General features: G+C 42.0%; 1 protein-coding gene across 2 annotated transcripts; it reads right to left on the reverse strand.

The window, feature by feature from the left end:
- Nucleotides 1–405: 405 nt before the first annotated feature.
- On the reverse strand, nucleotides 406–20,302 carry LOC143290923 (uncharacterized). 2 transcript variants are annotated; one of them, XM_076600488.1, is made up of 7 exons: nucleotides 20,145–20,302; nucleotides 17,662–17,869; nucleotides 15,063–15,206; nucleotides 11,279–11,414; nucleotides 7,007–7,883; nucleotides 4,859–5,023; nucleotides 406–1,521 (listed from the first exon to the last, which is right to left on the reverse strand). In XM_076600488.1, exons 2-7 carry the CDS (start codon nucleotides 17,846–17,848, stop codon nucleotides 1,171–1,173), a joined length of 1,860 nt encoding a protein of 619 aa, XP_076456603.1. In that variant the 5' UTR covers nucleotides 17,849–17,869; nucleotides 20,145–20,302; the 3' UTR covers nucleotides 406–1,170. The 2 variants fall into 2 exon arrangements, with proteins under 2 accessions (XP_076456603.1, XP_076456604.1); XM_076600489.1 differs by having other exon boundaries at nucleotides 1,269–1,521; nucleotides 4,843–5,023; nucleotides 20,145–20,300.
- Nucleotides 20,303–23,236: the final 2,934 nt, after the last annotated feature.

Here is a 23,236-nt window from a genome sequence, read left to right on the forward strand (position 1 = left end):
GTCAAACTTAGGAGAAAGGGCGAGAGCGGGATTCGAACCCACACCCTCACGGACTCTCTGTATTGGCAGCTGAGCGTCTTAACCATTCTGCCACCTTCCTCCAAAGGAATAAACAGGATGTTTTGTAATCGGCTGGTATTATCCATTGATTAAAAGAAAAATGTTAGGAAATAAGCATAATGATATCAGACACATGCAGAGACACACACACGCGCGCACTTACACACACACACACACACACACACACACACACACACACACACACACACACACACAATGTACTCACACGCACACGCATGTACTACACACACACACACACACACACACACACACACACACACACACACACACACACGCACTCACACACACACACACGTGTACTTATGTACGTACGTACAGACAGACAGACAGATTATTAATTTCAGTTCCAATCAGGCGTCAGAGACTGGGAAAGATTCATGATAGTACACAACTCCACATCTGCTGAAAAAAAAATGCGGAGCATATACCTGATCTTCACATAATGCAATGTGCTGAACACACCTTGACACACAAATGGAAAGAAATAAAGAAATGCAGGTCTAAAATAAATAAATAAATAAATAAGTAAACCATTGAAATAACTAAACAACTAAATGAATAAATAACAAATAAACCAATGAAATGAATAAACAAATAAATAAATAAATAATAAACCAATGAAATGAATAATAAATAAATAAATTGATTGATTGATGTGGATACTTATATAGCGCCTATCCTCGGTCAGAGACCAAGCTCTAAGCGCTTTACATACACGGGGACATTTGCACCACAGGCTGCATACCTGGGTAGAGCCGACTGACGGCTGCCACTGGGCGCTCATCATTCGTTTCCTGTGTCATTCAATCAGATTTCAGACGCACACGCATACACACTCAGACAGACATGTAACATTTTACGTGTATGACCGTTTTTATTTACCCCGCCATGTAGGCAGCCATACTCCGTTTTCGGGGGTGTGCATGCTGGGTATATTCTTGTTTCCATATCCCACCGAACGCTGACATGGATTACAGGATCTTTAACGTGCGTATTTGATCTTCTGTGTGCGCATACACACGAAGGGGGTTCAGGCACTAGCAGGTCTGCACGTATGTTGACCTGGGAGATCGGAAAAATCTCCACCTTTTACCCACCAGGTACAGCGAGATTCGAACCCGGGACCCTCAGATTGAAAGTCCAGCGCTTTAACCACTCGGCTATTGCACCCGTCATAAATAAATAAATAAATGAATAAATAATAAACAAATGAAATGAATGAATGAATAAATAAATAAATAAATAATAAACCAAATAAATAAATACAAAATGAGTCAGCAAGCAAATCAACCAGTCCACGAAGGGACAGAACCAGGAGACAGGACAGTCATCGTCGGCACCGAATGAAGACGACCAGCAGCAAAATTGCGCAGGCAAGGTTGATAACTCCGTAGACAAGGGAGAGCAGGCTGTAGGACTGTAACCAGTCTGACAGCACCCCTGTTGAACAGGAAGAGACAACGAAATAAATTTCTGGAAATGTGCATAGAGTAGTGGTTATCAATCTGCCTCAAGTTACAGTCAACAACCGGCGGAATGCAGAATAGACAATATAAAAAGAAAAAAAGAAAAAAAAGAAACAAAGCAATAAAATCTCTCTCTGTCTCTCTGTGTGTGTGTGTGTGTGTGTGTGTGTGTGTGTGTGTGTGTGTGTGTGTGTGAAAAACAAATGATGTATTCTCAATCAATATCCTTGTCTATGTGCCGATCTCCTTTCCTCCCTTTCTCCCCCCCCCGCCCCCCCCCCCAGCGTCCCCCCTCCCTCTCAACCTCTCCCCCTCCCCCTCTCTCTGTCTCTGTCTGTCTGTCTGTCTGTCTGTCTGTCTCTATCTATCTATCTCTCATGCGTATGAGTGCGTATGCGCGCGCGCGCGCGCGTGTGTGTGTGTGTGTGTTTGTGTGACTGAGCTTTCTTCCATGTTATTTTTTTATGTTTTGTGTTTTCTTTGTTGTTGTTGTTGTTGTTGTTGTTGTCTACAGTGTCCGTGCCGATTTTTCTTCTTTTTCTTCTTTTGGGCGTGTGTGTGTGTGTGTGTGTGTGTGTGTGTGTGTGTGTGTGTGTGTGTGTGTGTGTGTGTGTGTGTGTGTGTGTGTGTGTGTGTGTGTGTGTGTGTGTGTGTGTGTGTGTGTGTGTGTGTGTTTGTGTGTGAATGAGGGCATGGTGTAAAGAAGCTTTCAGCTTATGCAGTTTACCCTCAATAAAACATTTGTTCATTGTTCATTGTCCTCTCTCTCAACATTTTTTTTCTCTCTCTCCTTCTTCCTATCGCCTCCTTCCTTAACCTCCTCCTTCCCTCTCTCCTTCACGTACATGCATAATATGTTGTTTTGTGGAGAACTGTGTATTTTCAATGCCATTTATTTGTTCTTGTTGTTGTTGCCATTCGATGTGTATGCCCCCCCCCCACCCCCCACCCCCACCCCACACACACACCCTCACTTTTTGTGGGGGTTTTTGGTTGTTGTTGTTGGGGGGGGGGGGGGGGGTTGTTATTTTTTGTATTTCCTTGATTAGTTTATACGTTTTCTTTACGAGAGTAGGATGAAAACAGGCCGATAAGTGCGTAATCCTGTTCCCTCAATAAAAAAAAAAGTTTCGATTTCAATCTCTCTCTCTCTCTCTCTCTCTCTCTCTCTCTCTCTCTCTCTCTCTCTATATATATATATATATATATATATATATATGTGTGTGTGTGTGTGTGTGTGTGTGTGTGTGTGTGTGTGTGCCATCCTCTGTCTCTTAGTGTCCCTCATTCAGTACAAGTGTGTTCTGCTTTTTAAGGTGAAAGAACTATTTTAGCCAGTCATGTGGCGCGACAAAGTCTTAGTCTTAGTCTCCTGTTAAGTCACTTGCGGAAATGGGATATGTCACTCAAAACATTTGTTTAATGCTCGATCAGTCTCTCTGTCAGTTTCATTTACATGTTCAGAGCTTTTCCCAGAATTAAACACTGGTTATTTTTATGGTGCTAATCGAGGAGTATTGACTTGAAACCTTTGATGCATACGCGTGAACACACACACAGATATATAATAAAAACATATGTAGTTGATGAATAGATAGATTGACATACATACATACATACATACATACATACATACATACATGCATGCATACATACATACTAAACTAAAACTTACTAAAAACATCTGCAGTTGCTGAATAGCAGACTGATAGATATGTAGATAGTTATACAGATAGATGAATAAATATGGACAGATAGATATATATAGAATATAGATGAATGAATATAGACAGACGCAGAGATAACTAACAAAAACATCTCTTGATGCATACGCGTGAACACACACACACACACACACACACACACACACACACACACACACACACACACACACACACACACACACACACACACACACAGATATATAATAAAAACATATGTAGTTGATGAATAGATAGATTGACATAATCACATGCATACATACATACATACATACTAAACTAAAACTTACTAAAAAACAACATCTGCAGTTGCTGAATAGCAAACTGATAGATATGTAGATAGTTATACAGTTGGATGAATAAATATGGACAGATAGATAAATATAGATGAATGAATATAGACAGATAAATAGACAGACGCAGAGATAACTAACAAAAACATCTCCAAGTTGCTGCTGGCACCAGTGCTTTGTCTACCTCTCTCTTGTTTAACATGGTTTCTCCCCTTTCACTTTGCCAGATGGAGAAAGAAAATGAGGTGCATGGTCTTGTAGGTGTTTGAACGTGCCATTGGGAAGAGGACAGATTAAAAACATGAGGAAAGAAAAAAAGAAAAGACAACAGAAAGGAGAAAAATGATGATGGAAGGAACAAAAAAAAAGAAAAAAAAGAAAGAACCTTCCAGGGATGCTGAAACTATCCTGCTCACTTGCAGAACTTTTAGGGATCCACTGATTTCTCCTAAAAAAAAGAAAAAAAGAAAAAAAAAGAAAATGAGGTGCATTTTGTTCTGTCCTGCCCTGTCTTGTATAATTTAAGAGTACAGTACGTACCATTGAAATATTTTAAGTTTAGACTGTCGTTACTTATGGCTTCAGCGCATGAACAAACTATTAGAAACCTAACAATCTATCTGTATAAATCGTTTAAGCTCCGATCTGTTCTTATGTCTAAGTGTATCCAGTAACGACTACATACGGACGATGTGTATAACGTAATTGATCGTTATTAGCCACGCATGTAAGAGTTATTATTTAGCGTATATCATATATCATTTAGGTGTATAAATGTCAATTGAATACAATATGTTTCATGATGTGTATTATGTATTACTAAGGTGAGGGCATATTAATTAGAAATAAGGCATGATATATTTATGTTATCTGAACGAATGTCATTTTTCAATGCACGATGCGATGTCTATGAAGAATTTGTGACACCCTTTCATAAGGGGCAATGGCCTATAAATGAATAAACCATTCATTCATTCATTCATTCATCCATCCCCTTACAGCTTTACAGCCGGCTGTGTGTGTTAACTCTTTCCATACGAACGGCGAAAGAGACGACGTTAACAGCGTTTCACCCCAATTACCATCATCAAAATATTGCAAGCGGAAGGCTCTTATACTGAAGACGTGAATGTTGACAAAGAATACCACAATTCTGACGACGGAAGCTAAAGGTTAGGTCATTCAGACACCCACTGGACATCCGAGGGGTCTGTGTAGAGGAGAAGAGAGGACTTGCCGTACTGAGTGAGTTAACGACACAGATTGAGTTGAATTTCTTACCTGTGAGGATACCCACCCCGGCTCCCCCAATCCCCGAAGCAGTTAACGCCAACCCGTAACCGAGGGGGAAGTCGGAGGATCCAATGGCGTCCATGATGGCTGCAGGAAACATCCCCACAGTCGTACCGTAGCCCACCCCCATGCAGGCGTAAAACACAGCGGCCAGGGTGAAACTGTTCACCTACCCAACATGATAAATCATAGATATGAAAGGGTGGATATCTCAGACCTGGAGGTGGGTACTTTGGATATGAAGGGGTGGATATCTCAGACCTGGAGGTGGGTACCTTGGATATGAAAGGGTGGATATCTCAGACCTGGAGGTGGGTACCTTGGATATGAAGGGGTGGATATCTCAGACCTGGAGGTGGGTACCTTGGATATGAAGGGGTGGATACCTCAGACCTGGAGGTGGGTACCTTGGATATGAAAGGGTGGATATCTCAGACCTGGAGGTGGGTACCTTGGATATGAAGGGGTGGATACCTCAGACCTGGAGGTGGGTACCTTGGATATGAAAGGGTGGATATCTGAGACCTGGAGGTGGGTACCTTGGATATGAAGGGGTGGATATCTCAGACCTGGAGGTGGGTACCTTGGATATGAAGGGGTGGATACCTCAGACCTGGAGGTGGGTACCTTGGATATGAAAGGGTGGATATCTCAGACCTGGAGGTGGGTACCTCGGATATGAAAGGGTGGATATCTCAGACCTGGAGGTAGGTACCTTGGATATGAAGGGGTGGATATCTCAGACCTGGAGGTAGGTACCTTGGATATGAAGGGGTGGATACCTCAGACCTGGAGGTGGGTACCTTGGATATGAAAGGGTGGATATCTCAGACCTGGAGGTGGGTACCTTGGATATGAAGGGGTGGATACCTCAGACCTGGAGGTGGGTACCTTGGATATGAAAGGGTGGATATCTGAGACCTGGAGGTAGGTACCTTGGATATGAAAGGGTGGATATCTCAGACCTGGAGGTGGGTACCTTGGATATGAAGGGGTGGATATCTGAGACCTGGAGGTGGGTACCTTGGATATGAAGGGGTGGATATCTGAGACCTGGAGGTGGGTACCTTGGATATGAAAGGGTGGATATCTCAGACCTGGAGGTGGGTACCTTGGATATGAAGGGGTGGATACCTCAGACCTGAAGGGTGTATACCACGGATATAAAGTGGTTGATACCTCAGACATGAAGGGTGTATACCACGAATATAAAGTGGTGGATACCTCAGACGTGAAGGGTGTATACCACGAATATAAAGTGGTGGATACCTCAGACCTGAAGGGTGTATACCACGGATATAAAGTGGTGGATACCTCAGACATGAAGGGTGTATACCACGGATAAAAAGTAGTAGATACCTCAGACATGAAGGGTGTATACCACGGATAAAAAGTGGTGGATACCTCAGACCTGAAGGGTGTATACCACGGATAAAAAGTGGTGGATACCACGGATATGAAGAGTGAAGAGAAGGAGAAAATGGTTAAGATAATGAAGGAAGGAAAGAAAGGGGAAAACCGAAATAAAGAAAGGAAAGAATGAAGAAACAAAAATAGAAAGACAGAAACTGGACGAGGGACACACAAAAATACAGATAGAAAGAAGATAGGAAGGAAAAGAAGGGACGATAGAGAGAAATATTGAAAACGAATACAAAAGAAACTTTAAAAAATGAAATAAAAGAAAAGCCACCCCATTGTATGACTGAGAAAATTGTTCAACATGATTTCGAGAGAGACGAACAGTGGCCAATGCAAGGAAATATATGTCCTTCCCTCCATGTCTGTGAACAGACTCATATACTCTCGTCACCCACTCCTCGCCTTTGACCAAATGTCCACAATTAACGGTCATCTGCTGCTTCCAGTTTTCTCAGCCTCGTAATAGAAAATTTTCATTTTCAGTTTCATGGAGGAGTGAAAGCATGCAGACCTATCCATAACTGGTACACAGCTGTTTAGAGAGAGAGAGAGAAAAAAAAGAAGCAGATGCTTGAACTTTGCACAAACACAACGCACAGTTCAGGCATTGTGATGTAAATGATGATGTAAAGAAAATGGAGAGTGGAACATTATTCTTTCTTTAGTCTCCTTTCATTCTTCTTTCGATTGATGTTTCCTTTTAGTCCATTAAGTTTAAAACGATGCTCACCTGCCCAATCAAACAGACACCAGCACTGCCAACCAGTCCACCGATGATCAGCAATGCTGTATTGCGCACGCGTGGGTGCAAGCTGACGACACCTGTCAGAGCTCGACCGAGGAGGGATGTCAGCAAAAACAGAAAGTTGATCAGAACACCATCCTCCACGCTCCATCCTCTGCCAGACGTGTAGTCCAGCACCAGAAACAAAAAAGGAAAAATTGTGGTGGTACTCACGACTGAATATAACGCTACACAAAGGTACAGCAGATTTTTCAGGAAACTTAAGTTTGACTTTAAGATTCTTATAGATCTTCGCATATGTTTCATTGCAGAATTTTGTTGAAGCCGTTGCCTGTTTCCGTTTTCGGGACCAGGAGAAACACCATGCTGGTTTTCTGACGACTGTGATGGCAGCAAGAATGCAGAATGTTCAGTGATGGAATCATCAGGTTTACAGCCACTTTCGCTGTCACCACGCCAGGAGTGATCCTCAGTGTTTGTTTCTTTGGAGGCTGCTTGTAAATCTCCGGGCTCAGAATCGCTTTTTGGAATATTTCTCAGCAGAACTTGATCTTGACTGATTTCTAATCCACCAGAGTCTGAAGAAGTGTTGCCAATCCTTCCTTGCTCCGTGTGAGCATCCTGCTCTGGACCGGATCTGTCCAGGTCGCACTGTCTCTGCTGGAGAGGAACAGTGTTCGTCATCTCTATGTGATCGTCCCCGGTGGCACACAGGGTGTCGTTTCTTGGTGGAGTCGTCTTCTGTTCTTGGGTGGATTGGAGGATAGGGGAGGTAAGCAGCAGGCCAAAGACGAAGGTATGCAAGGCAACAGCACTGGCGAACATGAGGCTCCCTCTCCACATGTATTCGTCAGAGAAGAATCTGCACACACACACACACACACACACACACACACACACACACACACACACACACACACACACACACACACACACACACACACATCATCGTTAATGACGTGATCTCCCATTCCAACACAGAAATCTCCAAACACTCTGTGCCACCCTACAGATAATCACCATTGACAATTATGAAACATTTATCGCACAAAATGGTGCTCCACAACATGCTCTCTTCAAAAACCTAATTGACCCTAGTGTGAGAGGAACAGCCAAACTAGCGGTGAACTTTAAGCAGTCTCTGCTACGTGCTGCACTAAAGGCCAGCACTTCAAGGAAACCTATCAAGAGGGACCGCCCAGAAGTGATCAACAGCAAGCAGAACAAGCCATTAACATGCTAAATAATAATACGTGTCAAACAGCAAGCAAACGAATTATCACTGATGTCACAGCAGACCGGTTAAAATATTATTTTAAACGCATTGCTGATAAAAATCATATCTAAATTCAGGACCAGTGTAAATGACCTCTGTAACTTAAAACATTATATTGATTCAAAGCAAAACCATGTCACAAACCAATGACGGTCATAGATGTAACTAAAATTCTGTCTATTCTAAAGCAATCTGACACACATGTTTTTCATCATCTACCAAGCTGGCTCAATATGCTGATGATATTGCTATATGGATTCAGACATCCTTGAGGAAAAGGACAAGCCTACATTACATCAATTATGTACAGAAACATTTTCAGGGTGAACTCGATAGACTGAGTAGCTATATGCACTCTAATGGTTTTGAGTTTTCTGTAGAAAAAACACATTTGATCATCTTTAATAATGGTTATAATCCCAGCAAACTACCACGATTCTTTTTTGGGAGGACGTGAAATATTTTTCAAATCGGAAATAAAATTTCTTGGGATCATATTTACTAAAAAAACAAAACTAAACTGGAAGAAGCACATTGATTCAATAGTGACTAAAGCAGTTAAAAGTTTAAATTTCTTAAAAAGTGTAAGTCACTCTCCTTGGGGACAAGACTCCAAAATTATTTTACATTTAGCGACATCTCTCGTAAGATCAAGATTGACCTACTGTCAAGAAATCTTCTTTTCTGCTCCGCCGACGTTTCTAAAGAAGCTGCGAATAATTGACAGTAAAGCTGTGAAACTGGCTTTAGGGGTACCTGTGCATACTAAGACCTCAGAAGCCTATAAGCTTGCGGGTATTCTACCACTAGATGAAATCAGAAAATTAAGGTCTGCTAAATACATTGTGAGATGTACAGCAGTGGATTATTTTGAGGAATTAAATATTAGGTCTGATATTGATTTTCAACACACACAAAAAATAGACAAAATAATTCAAATCTACAAACCATTTGCACGTATGTGTCAAATATTTTAAATTCTTCAAACATTGATTTGCATGATATGGCACCTCGTGTTCTGGTGCCACCTGTCCTTCCCTGGGAGTTAACAAAAGCAAACGCCAACATATGTGCTTCTGATACAACAAAAGGAGAATCTCCACATATAATAGCAGCATCTGTCAGAATTGAATTAGAAGAAAATTTTGATTATCATTTAAAAGTTTACACTGATGGCTCGGTTCTGGATGATAGCAATGCAGGATCTGCCTTTGTCATTCCTGACCTAAAAACAGAAAAATCATATTATTTAGGTTTAGGTAAGGGACATTCAATTCTTACAGCTGAATTGGTGGCCATCTTTATGGCTTTAAATCATCTTGTTGATATACCAATCATAGTAAGTAATATCATATTTTGTGTTGATTCTCAATCTATTTAAAAAAGTTTGCTCCTTTTTGAGAATAATCAAAGAGAAGATTTATTGTTTGAAATTATGTATTTATTGCACTCCCTATTTGTGAAGGGCACAAATGTTGATTTTTGTTGGATAACATCCCACACTGGATTTCTTTATAACGACCAAGCAGACAGTGCAGCAAAAAGGGGACCAAAAAATCATATAGATAGTATAAAAGTATATTGCCCATTGTCATTCAAGGAAATTAGCAATATACTAGAAAGAGGCTTTTATAGGTGCTTGAATTCAAGTCTAAAACCTCGTCAGTTAACTCTCAGACTTTGGTCCGATTTGCAGACCAATTCTGAGTTTAGCTCTCAGACTCTTATCAAATTCATTACGGACCAAGTATTGTTCTTATGTCAAGTGCATATGCTTTAGTAACCTGACAATTAAGCATATTATTTTTTACTCTAGCTTGATGAAGCCTTATGTACACGAAAGTGTGTCTTCACACGTGACTGAGAACGTTGATGTTTTTGACTTTTTGCATTCATTATCAGATGTTTCGTTTGTCAGTTTAACGACTTCTCTTTTACGAAATCCTTTAAGACATTTCCTGTAATTGTATTTAGAATTTTTTTTTTCAGATTTCACCCTCATTTCAACGTCATTTGCCCAGTTTCCCCCAACCCTCCATTCATTCACAACTCCCACCCCTTCTAACCGATAATACTCAAATGTATTCATATTAAATACTTTAACAAAATGTCTTCAATCACCGATATGTGTGACGGGACATTAAATAAAATTCCTCCTCCTCCTCCCTGACACACGTGATGTGGACGGTTTACATGGTAGGATATCAATTCTTTCTTCGGCTATCTTTGTTGATAATACTCTGATATGTCTTTATGATTTGTATATGTTTCTTACAAAGTTCAAGCAAGCTAAAGTAATTCCTCTCTACAAATCAGATGATTCCTCTGACCCTTTTAACTACAAACTAATTTCCGTCTCGTCTAGACTATCAAAACATACTAGAATTCCGTGAAGATCATTGGCTTTCTTTTCGTTGAGAAATTCCTTGAGTTTCTTTTTCTCCGGAATACACTAAATCCTGCTCTTTGATTTTCTTTGTACATGTTCGTGTCTACTTACCTGACTCCTAGGCTGCTAACAACGCTTTACAGATGTGGAATGTGTCTCAAAGTATGTATAACATACTTGTATGTGTACATAACTACATGCATGTATATGAATGTGTATTGTGTGTGCGTGCGTTTATGTACGTTTGTGCCTGCCTATGTGTGCGTATGTTTTAGGGTAGCTGTTAGATACACATGTATGTTAAAATGTATGTATGCAGTGTTTGTGCGTGTGTGCGTGTGTGTGTGTGTGTGTGTGTGTGTGTGTAGTCACATTTTGGTGTGTGTATGTAACATAGATGTAATGTTTTATGTTAACAAAGCGTTCTTGTAAAGCACCTAGAGCAGATTTCTGGATAGTGTGCTTTTTAAGTATCCATTTTTATTATTATTATCATTATTATTAAAGTATAAAGGAGATCAATGTTGTCTTCATTAGTGGTTGGGTGCCTAGACAGAGAGACACAGGCAGGCAGACTGGAGGACAGACGAACCTGTAAAGAACGGGTGTACTCAAATGAAACAGGCCAAGCGTTGTGGACGCTGCAGCGGACATGAACCCAGCTCTCTTCTGGAAACGACGAAGTGCGATGGATACAGAGGACATAAGAAGTATACAGCATCCGCTTCCTGCACACACACACACACACACACACACACACACACACACACACACACACACACAGAGTACTAACGTGCTGACGTGGTGGATATAGACGATGTCGTCAAGGGAGACGAGTCTACGGCACACACACACACACACACACACACACACACACACACACACACACACACACACACACACACACACAAACACACACACACACACAGAAAGAAACACACACACACACACACACACACACACACACACACACACACACACACACAAACACACACACACACAGAAAGAAACAAACACACACACACACACACACACACACACACACACACACACACACACACACAAACAAACACACACACACACACACAAACAAACACACAAACACACACACATAAACAAACAAACGCACGCACGCACACACACACACACACACACACACACACACACATACACACACAAACAAACAAACACACACACACACAAACAAACAAACAAACACACACACATACACATAAACACACACACACACACACACACACACACACACAGAGGGAGAGAGAGGGAAATATAATTTGTATTTGTATTTCTTTCTATCACAACAGATTTCTCTGTGTGAAATTCGGGCTGCTCTCCCAAGGGAGAGCACGTCGCTACACTACAGCGCCACCCATTTTTTTTGTATTTTTTCCTCCGTGCAGTTTTATTTGTTTTTCCTATCGCAGTGGATTTTTCTACAGAATTTTGCCAGGAACAACCCTTTTGTTGCCGTGGGTTCTTTTACGTGCGCTAAGTGCATGCTGCACACGGGACCTCGGTTTATCGTCTCATCCGAATGACTAAGCGTCCAGACCACCACTCAAGGTCTAGTGGAGGGGGAGAAAATATCGGCGGCTGAGCCGTGATTCGAACCAGCGCGCTCAGATTCTCTCGCTTCCTAGGCGGACGCGTTACCTCTAGGCCATCACTCCACGTTAAGTAGGTACATTCATAAATGAACGCATGTGACAGTGTTGTTGTTGTTGTTGTTTGATGTTGTCTCTCATCTCTGTTTTGAAAACGTCGTCTTTCACATATGAGCAAGAACAAAATTTGTTTTCTATTCTTATTGCAACATATCCTTCGCCTTCATGTTGTTTTGTTGTTGTTGCTGTTGGTGGTGGTGGTGGTGGTGGTGGTGGTGGTGATTGGAATCGTATGTTTTAGCCAGCGTGTTGTTGGTGAGCAGGGGTGTAAGCCCACAATTTCTCCTCCCACGTTTTCTCTCAATTGTCGAGAAGTCGTGGGAAGTCCCCCTTATTTTTTTTTTTTTTATCAAAAATAATTGTTATTTCCTTTATCATGGAAATTGGTTTCTTGTCTTTTCCCCGTGCAAATCTTAGAGAAAAACGAGAGAGAGAGAGAGAGAGAGAGAGAGAGAGAGAGAGAGAGAGAGAGAAAGAAAAGAGAAAACTGGGGGCGACGACAACGACGATAATGATAGATTTAATGACAGTGGCGTTTGTGAAGACATGAACAGTAATGATACTGAAATACAACTGTTTATTGTATTTCACATACGATGGATCACTGCGATGCATCGATCTCAAATTCAACATCAGAATCAATAGCAAACAACGAAATTCAGGCAATGTGTATAACTCGAACAAAAATATGATACGATATAATATAATATAATATAATATGACTTGAGCTGGATGTTGGAATAACATCAAAATGATTCAACTTTCCACATTAATATGACAGCAAAAAAGGTGTTTCACAATGGTTTACCCTCATGTAGGGCGCGTGAAAATTTGAATTTTTTTGTTTGTTTGTTTGTTTGTTTGTTGAGATGCAATCTTTTCTGTCACGTTTATTTAGATTGTTCTTCATTTCATGCTTGTTCGTTTGTTCATCTGTTTGTGTCAGCATCCTTTCGCATGGAAGATTGCACTGAAAGCAGTTTCTCAGTTTCATAGAAGACACTTAGAACAAGAAACTATTTACAAAACAGTGATATAAGACCATATCAACCAGCCAATAAAACACACATAAGGACACACACACACGCGCGCGCGCGCGCACACACACACACACACACACACACACACACACACAAACACACACTCACCCACTCACTCACTCACTCACTCACTGACATACACATGCATTCACACTTTCTTTCAAACCAGTACTGTGCCATCACCTTCACCGTCTATTGTTGATGTCTTCGCCAACGCTACTGTCAATATCATGATCGTCGTTGTCGTTTCCCCCATTTCTCGTTTCTTTTTTCCTCTCTCATTTTTCTCTTCGATTAGAACTTGGAAAAGGCAAGCAACCAACTCCGATGACAAAGGAAATATTATTGTTAAAAATAAAGGGGGCTTCTGTGTGAGAAATCGAGGGGGCGCCCCCCACGATTCCTTGCAATTGATAGAAAACGTGGGAGGGGAACGACCACGACTTCTCGCAATCCCACGATTTCTCTCAAAGTGAGAGAGATTTCTCGAAATCCCACGATTTCTCTCACTTTGCGAGAAATCGTGGGCTTGCAGTCAAGGGGTTTGTACTGGAATTCAAGGATAGGCTAAATTTTATGCTTCAAGTAAAATTGCCATATAACGATACTAAACAATTATGAGCACAGTATTCCTCTTTGAAAAGTGTATTCAAACCAGAAAAAAAAAATCAATTGCGAACAAACGAATGTGACAAGCAATGGCAAAGTTTACATTAAAAGCATATCAGCTGGGAAATGCAGGACAGCATAGAAGGGGGTTTATACTTTGAAGTCAGAATACTAAAGATGGACTGCATGTGCTGATATCATCTCAGCCGAATGACTAGACGCTCAATTCGATTTTACCAGTCAAAAGTTTGGAGAAAGGGCGAAAACGGAAATCGAACCCAGAACTTCACGGACACTGCATTGGCAGATGAGCGGCTTAACCATTCTGCCACCCTCCTCCTCACGTGCGATATCATTTACATAATTTTCAGCATCACTCACTCACTCATTCTCTCGACCGCTGGGGTCGTTGGGGGGACATGAGGAAGATGTCATAACTCGCCTCGCCGTTCTGCTGGCAGCTGTCGTGAGGAGATCTGGCATCGTCATTTTGGTCCATTCCTTGACGTTGTCGGACCAGCTCTTTCTCTGCCGCCCCCGTCTGCGCACTCCCTCTACAGTCCCTTGCAGGATGGTTTTGGAGAGGGTGTTATGTCGTATGACGTGACCAAACCATGCCATCTTCCGTCGTTTGACAGTCGCCAGCAGTGGTTCTTGGGGCCCAACAAGGTTGCTGACCAGGTTCCGCACATAGTCATTGGTCTTGTGCTCCTTGTAGGAGATGTGTAGTAGTCTCCTCAAGCACTTGGTTTCGAATGCTTGGATTCTTCTTTCTGTTTCTGCCATCAGTGTCCATGTCTCACATCCAAAATTCCTGCTCTAAAAGTCACTGGTGGTCTCCATCCTCTTATATGGATGTGAGGCATTTTCAGCATGGATAGTTATTAAACTAGAGAGACACGTCAAGCAGACAATAATAAAGACGAAGACAGAAACAAACGTAAGCCTTCAGAGCAGGAAGGCTACCAGACAAATTGAGGCAGACAGACATACAAACCGACATACAGACATGCAGACAGATAATCCATTTACACGACTTCCTAACCTGCCACAACTCCAACGCACAAGATCAGGACGGGCAGGGAAGGGGCATAACTTCCACTGAACATTCCCACTGTCGACAGGAAGCTGCCTAGCATGAGGCATCTGCGCTCTCCCAACTTCCGCTCCAGCACACCAGCAATCAATCCTGTAGGTGGAGACAGAGCAGGGTTTGACATGGTATGATTCATTACTACATGACACATAGGGCAGTTTTAATTTCAATCCTGTAGGCAGAGGTAGGAAAGAGTTGGACATGATACAATTCATTACCTAATGAAAGGATGTGGTAATTTCAGTTTCAATGAGGCATTAAAGCTCGAAGACAGAGCCATTACACCAAACACCACACCTTCTTTAAAAACAAAATGATGGCAAAGTGACTGGGCGGGTGGGAGGGGAGCAGATGTCTGCCCTACGCACTAAAAAATGTGCTGGTTTATCTAATGGTAAGACATGATATTACACTACACGAACCGATGAGACACCATATGTTACAATATAAGATAGAATACGATACGATACAAAAGCGATACCATACGATGCAATACGAAAACGATACAGGAGTAGGATAGTGTCGGATACATTGTGGGAGTGAAGGCATAGTCCTGTTTTACTTCTCTGATAATGATGAAGAAATCTATCGATGCAAACTGTGACCTGCATGGTACTGTGAAAAATTATCAAAATCAGAGGTCTGAGGAACAACTTCTTTCCTCTGTGGAAATTTGAACAGTCCACTCCTGCTGACAAGAAGGAAGGCGTTGGTGAAGTGGACAAACGGCAAACTAAAAAGGTGCCTTCACTTGTGGTTTTCTTCTTACAGCTGCCTAAGCGAGAAAACCATGTCTTTTGTAGAACTTCTGTAACTGAATTCGCATTTGATTCTTGGTGAAAGATATCGCCAGATTTTGTGATAAAGGAAAGAAGACGCAGGCAAAATCTTTTCCACTATCCTCCGCAGTAGTCGCTGTAAACATTTTCGATGACTTTTGTTCCTGAACGAGGTTGTTATCATCTGGACATTTTGAATATTTTGGGGCGCCATGCTCTGGAAGAACTGGTTAGGGGCTGAACTTCTGATCCAGCATTCAACAGTGACCAGAGTATGGGGAACAGTTTAATCCTGAATTTGCGTCCCTGGAAAGGCACGTCACTCTTATTTCCTCATTCCGCCTGGGTGTGGATTGATAGTATTTTGTGGATCTTGTCGACGTGGATTCGCACTTGATTCTAGGTATCAAGACGCGGGCGAAACCTTTCCCACTATCTTCAGCGGTAGTCGCTGCATACGCTTGCGATAACTTTTTTTTCCTGAACGAATTTATCATCTAGACATCCTGAATATTTTGGGGCGCCATGGTCTGGCAGAATGGATACCAGGGGCTGAACTTCTGATCCAGTATTCACCAGAGATCAGAGTCTCAGGCACAGCATCGTCCTGGATTTGTGTCCCTGTAAATGCAGTTCACTCTGAAATGGTACCTGACTTTGATCAGGAGATATCAAAATGAAGGGAGGAGAGGACAGGGCCAGATCTTTGGACACTGTAAACATGAAGTCACTGCCCCTACAATCGCAAACAAAATTGTGGGACATTTAACCCTGACCATTCATTAAAGGACTGCGTCTTCTGTTATGCAGTACCAGTGTAGGACGTGCCGACGTAGCAAGGTCAGTTCATTGGATGTTCTGCCTTGGTGACCACGGGAAAAATTCTGAAGTAGTCATAAATCACCACCATCATCATCATAATGATAATGATGATGATGATGATAATATTAATAATAATAATAATAATAATAATAATAATAATGATGATGATGATATGATAAGAAGACTACTAGTTACTAAGAGCAGTAGTAGTAGTAGTCAGGTCAGGGGCATAGCCCTTGCTACTGGTACCATGTAACCCAGTACTACCTGCCGCATGTGAAGTCTCCCAACGACGGACCAGGCGGCTGTGAAGGCGGAAGAGGATGACCAAAGGGCAAGGGGTGCTCTTATCCTTGGCTGGAAGTCCTCCTAGGAGACAGAGCTCCGAAGAAAAAACCTGCACCTGCCGAGGCCGTCCTACACGTGGCAGTATCTGCACCTGTGGGACTGTGAGCGTCGGTAGGCGAGAGAGTGGGGAAGGGACTGCACAACTCCTCACTAAAAAAAAAAAACGTCACCTGTGCTGGTCAGGCACGTTTTCCCTTGCAACACCTGTGGGAAGTGCTGTGCATCCAGAATCAGCCTCTTCTCCCATATGAGGACACACACCGACAGATAAGCCTGCCTGCCTACTCATCCGTCGGTCCGACGGGAGACTCCATCAGTAGTAGTAGTAGTAGTAGCAGCAGCAGTATTAGTAGTAGTGGTACCTCCTGAATAATGATGATGATAATAATAAGAAGAAGAAGACTACTAGTTAGTAAGAGCAGCAGCAGCAGTAGTAGAAGTATTGGTAGTAGTGGTACCTCCTCAATAATAATAATGATAATGATGATGATGATGATAAGAAGAAGAAGAAGAAGACTACTAGTTAGTAGGAACAGCAGCAGCAGTAGTAGTAGTAGCAGCAGTAGTAATAGTAATAGTAGTAGTAGTAGTAATGGTACCTCCTCCAAGCATGATGCCAACACTCGTGGCCTGAACAGAAGAAGTGGGTCCCTTGTCTGCCTGGAAGTAGGTCAGCCAATCAGTGAACAAGGCGTTCATGGCAATCATCAGAGTGCCAGGTATGGCAAAGTTGAAACTCGCACTGAGTCCAAACAGGAAGGACTTGAGAATGGATGTCCTGCTCATCTTTAACCCTTCTTTGTCTTTCTGCACATGGAGAGAAAAAGAGACAATGGTGGATAGAGGGAGAGAAATGAAACGAAGTTAATTAGCATGAGAAGAAAAAGAAGAAGAAGAAGAATGGGGCGGGGGGGGGGGGGGAAGAAGAACATTGTCAAAAGTTTTCCCATAGTAACTGGTTGTAAATCTGAATGATAAAATGATCTGCTCATTATTTCCACATCACATGTTGGTAAGCACATAATGTTTGAAATTACCTGCTGTGGAAAAAAAGTGACTTCATCAGGGCATGCATATCTCACATATGCCCCCAAACCGCCAACATCATTGTGTGTAAACTAGCGTCATGGAATTCTAAAGTTTCAGTGTCAGTTTCAAGAAGATGCCAAAGCGTGTGAACTGATCCATACATGCTACTCCACATCTGCTGTGATTTTTTTTTTAAATGTGGAGCAAATGTCTGACCTTCACATAAACCCAACACGCTGATCAAGCCTCAAGACTATACCCAATGCTCAAATCTCCCAACAAACACTGCAAGTGTCTGTATCTCCTGGGCCTGGTTAGTTCGGGATATCGTTACGAAAGGAAGCGTAGAGTACAGCCAAACTTTAATGGACCTCCATAGCAGCAGCAACATCATGATAATTCTCATTCTATTATCAGTATTCAAAGATTGTCCCAGGTTTTCTGGCCTTTGTGGAGTGATGGCCTAGAGGTAACGCGTCCGCCTAGGAAGCGAGAGAATCTGAGCGCGCTGGTTCGAATCACGGTTCAGCCGCCGATATTTTCTAGCCCTCCACTAGACCTTGAGTGGTGGTCTGGACGCTAATCATTCGGATGAGACGATAAACCGAGGTCCCGTGTGCAGCATGCACTTAGCGCACGTAAAAGAACCCAAGGCAACAAAAGGGTTGTTCCTGGCAAAATTCTGTAGAAAAATCCACTTCGATAGGAAAAATAAATAAAACTGCATGCAGGAAAAAATACAAAAAAAAAAATGGGTGGCGCTGTAGTGTAGCGACGCGCTCTCCCTGGGGAGAGCAGACCGAATTTCACACAGAGAATTCTGTTGTGATAAAAAGAAATACAAATACAAATACAATTACAAATTTTATTATCTGCTCTCATGGTGACCTCAGTTTCGATCCCCTTCCACTTCCATGCTTGGGGGACGTGGTTGTGCTCTTAATGAGGAGGATGGGGGGGGGGGCGCTCACTCAGTCTGGCTGCGACTAAGTGATAATTTACATCAGTTAAATTTTTAAAAAATTAAAAGGCATTCTGCACAAAATTCAACCTCCCATGATCAACATTCATTTATGTTTGTCAGCAAGTGGTAGGTTTCTATTCTGTTTACTGTGTACGAAGGTATTCCCATGAACTTAAAATTGTGTTGCTGGGAGGGACGCTCACTCAGTCTGGCTCCGCGACTAAGCCATTATAGTCGTTAGCAGGGGGCTTCGTAGGTGGTGTCCTAAGTACGTTGAAACAGAACAGGCACCACTGAACACCACCGAAGTGACTCAGCAGCAGTGCAGGGTCTCCTCTGGTGTGTGGCCTCCTGGCGACCTAACATTGATGGTTCCCTGCGGACTGCCGACGCTGGAACTGTGACGGACGAACCCGGGTGTGTCCGTGTGTGGGGAAATCTAAATGAGCGGCGTGGGAGTAATGCCACTGAAACGGTGCAGATGATGGGGCAGCAAAAACAAAACGTGTTGATGGTCCTGCTGACGTCTACGTCCTTGGGAAAACTTGGAAATGTCATTTGGATCCGATTTTCCTCACTACACCCATGTGTGGGTGGCCTGTAAGGAAGAAACTCAGAAACTGCACCGTGGGGGTATTTCATAATTGATAGACAGTAAACAAGATGTGTAGACACACAGATACGACTTGTCTTCAATCTGATAAAAAGAAGACAGACATACAGCTCGGCTGGTCAGAGCTATATGGCGAAAAAGGAATCTCCTAAAACGGGATTAACTAGTTTGAATGAAACAACCAGATTAAAGCGATCGAAATGATTAAGAATGCGCTGTCTTGTGTGTCTTTCCAGCTAGATACAACAAACACAATAGATATTGGTCTGAAGTTAGAGTGCTCAGTTGGATCGCAAGATTTATAAAGAACTATAACTTCAGCAACATTACAGGAACATATAGGCTGGGAGAGGGAGAGACAAACCGACAGACAGATAGAGAGACAGACAGAGAAAGAGAAAGTAAAGGACGGACATACATTCAGACAGACACACAGACAGCAACAGATGACGCATCCACACACAAAGCACACCAACCTGTGGCCTATTGCCTTCTCACTCGTGTGGAGCTGTGAACAATAAACAGTCTGCCTGCCAGTCCCCGCCAACTTCACAACCGTTGATTGATCCTGCTTACTAAACTGGACTGTGCGAAGCAGCCTCGCGCGCCCGGAGTCTACGCGCCATAGTGAACAGCCCTCTCCCGCGGCAAACAATCGTCCTACTTTGCCTTTTGAGTGAACTAGTTGCACATTGTTTTGTATTAGCTGACCGCGAGGAAGAGGCTAAATGCTCAGAACCTAGGCGCCATTTTGAGCTGCTGTCATCCACGGCAAGTAAGACAGGAGGTCTTGGTGATGGGCTTCTCCTTGATCCTGTGAAAGAGAATTTCGTTTCGTGACATTACATTGTTTGCAAATGCATTTAGTTCCTACCTTTCGTAGGAGAGGAGACATATGAACAGCAAGTGATCACAGTGAAAAAAGTGACACGTTGAAGGAACTCTATTGAAATTGATAAATTGCTAAATTGGAGTGTTGCTTTGATGTTTGTTTGTTGAGTGTTTTCTTTATTATGACTTATTTCTTGAAATGCTGGAAACACAATGGAGTTATAGATGCTGACTGGCTCTGGCCACTCAGGAACCTTAAGTACTTCTGGTCATGAAATCTCTCTTCCTCTGACTATGTTAACTACATGCATGCATATGAATGTGTATTGTGTGCGCGTGCGTTTATGTACGTTTGTGCCTGCCTATGTGTGCATATGTGTTAGGGTAGCTGTAAGATACACATGTATTGTTAAAATGTATGTACGCAGTGTGTGTGTGTGTGTGTGTGTGTGTGTGTGTGTGTGTGTGTGTGTGTGTGTGTGTGTAGTCACATTTTGGTGTGTGTATGTAACATAGATGTAATGTTTTATGTTAACAAAGCGTTTTTGTAAAGCACCTAGAGCAGATTTCTGGATAGTGTGCTATATAAGTATCCATTATTATAATTATTATTATTAACATGTCTCGGTGAGTGACTGTCTCATTGATTGTAAGCGTCTATTGCTAGGTTTTGGGTTCATTGATCATTTTATTGCATGAACCATTTGAAATGCAGCTGTTTGTCATTAACCCTAATTTCTGTTTGGTCACTGGATATAGTTTTGTCATCCTGATTGGTCAGGGTGTGAGTCTGGTAATTTGAAGATTATCTAGGTAGGATGCTGGCAGTTAAATGTAAAGGAGAATCAGAAATATGTTACTCAGTAAAGACTTTGGGCTAACTGGTAAAAAAAAAAAAAAATGTTATGTTCTTTTTCGTTGATTTCTTCGAATTTTTATTGAAACTGAAACAAGGAGAAACCTTTTATGATTTATCTGTAATGATAAAATGACTTGTTTTGTTAGCATGAAGTAAGAGTTTGCAAAATAGTGAATGTGTGCTGCGAGTATGATTGAGATTTTTGTTTGCGATTGTATGCTTACTGATTGTAATTAACAAGTGTGGAAATTATTCATTCGTATCATAAATGTATTATTTGAACATGTATGAATGAGGCGAGGAAGTAAAATAGTTGGCATAATAAGCATATAGCAGTGGTAATGGGGACGAAAGTGCGAAAAATGTAAATTTATGAAGTCGATAACATTATGAGTTCCTCACGATAAAAAAAAAAAGATTTATCAGGACTGCATGTATGTATGCAGTGTGTGTGTGTGTGTGTGTGTGTGTGTGTGTGTGTGTGTGTGTGTGTGTGTGTGTGTGTGTGTGTGTGTGTGTATGTGTGTGTGTAGTCACATTTTGGTGTGTGTATGTAACATAGATATAATGTTTTATGTTAACAAAAGCGTTTTTGTAAAGCACCTAGAGCAGATTTCTGGATAGTGTGCTATATAAGTATACATTATTATTATTATGACTTTAGGATTTATGATTCCCTCGCGTGGGTTTCAGTGGAAAACCCGTCTGGTCTGGACGTGGACAGACAGCGGACGGGTATATTTCGACAGCTTTCTCGGCATGAAGATGAGAGGTTATGTACCCTTTTAACTCTCTCCATACGAACGGCGAAAGAGACGACGTTAACAGCGTTTCACCCCAATTACCATCATCAAAATACTGCAAGAGGAAGGCTCTTATACTGAAGAGGTGAATGTTGACAAAGAATACCACAATTCTGACGACGGAAGCTAAAGGTTGGGTCATTCAGACACCCCACTGGACACCTGAGGGGTCTGTGTAGAGGAGAAGAGAGGACTGGCCGTTCTGAGTGAGTTAAACATTTATCTCAAATGACGGCCCTGTAGGTGGCATGAGAGTTGTATTCTTAGTGTGAGCGACTCGACATCCAGCTCAGCGAGCGTGTGTTATTCAGCGTGTCGTGGGTATTAAATAACTCATGTGTGTGGTTCAAGTTACTTTAATGGGCTTCTTTGCTGAAAACTTCGACAAACTTTAATTTGCATTCATACAGTGCCTTACTAATGTTTACATAGACTGGAACCTGTTGTATCTACAGTGTGTTTAGAGTGTGTTCCCAAATTTCGATGTTGTTTCCAGCACGTGACAAACGTAATTGGTGACTGTATATGTGACTATTGTATTTACTTTAGGTAAATTTGTATGCATTATAAAAACCGATAGTTGTTATCAAATACATCATTGAAATTAACATATAACATATTGCATTGTGTTGTAACGTAAGATTGCACACACACACACACACACACACACACACACACACACACACAGAGAGAGAGAGAGAGAGAGAGAGAGAGAGAGAGGTGTAGAGCGTGTGTGACGGATTGTCCGTGTACGTGATTCTGACTACAAATTTTTATTCTGCAGTAACTCTCGTCCAAACAATGCGGTCGAACGACGCGCGCGCACACACACACACACACACACACACACAGAGAGAGAGAGAGAAGCAAAACAGACGGACATACGGAGAGACCATAGGCACACTAATAATTTGGACACACACACACACACACACACACACACACACACACACACACACAGAGACAGACAGACAGACAGACAGACAGAGACAGAGACAGAAACAGACGGAACAAACTAAACCGTTCTATATTGCTTTGATAAAAGTAAAATTAATCAAAAGCAAAAACAAAGCAC

This window comes from Babylonia areolata, chromosome 16 (genome assembly GCF_041734735.1).
Source record: "Babylonia areolata isolate BAREFJ2019XMU chromosome 16, ASM4173473v1, whole genome shotgun sequence".
Taxonomy (NCBI): Eukaryota; Metazoa; Mollusca; class Gastropoda; order Neogastropoda; family Buccinidae; genus Babylonia; species Babylonia areolata.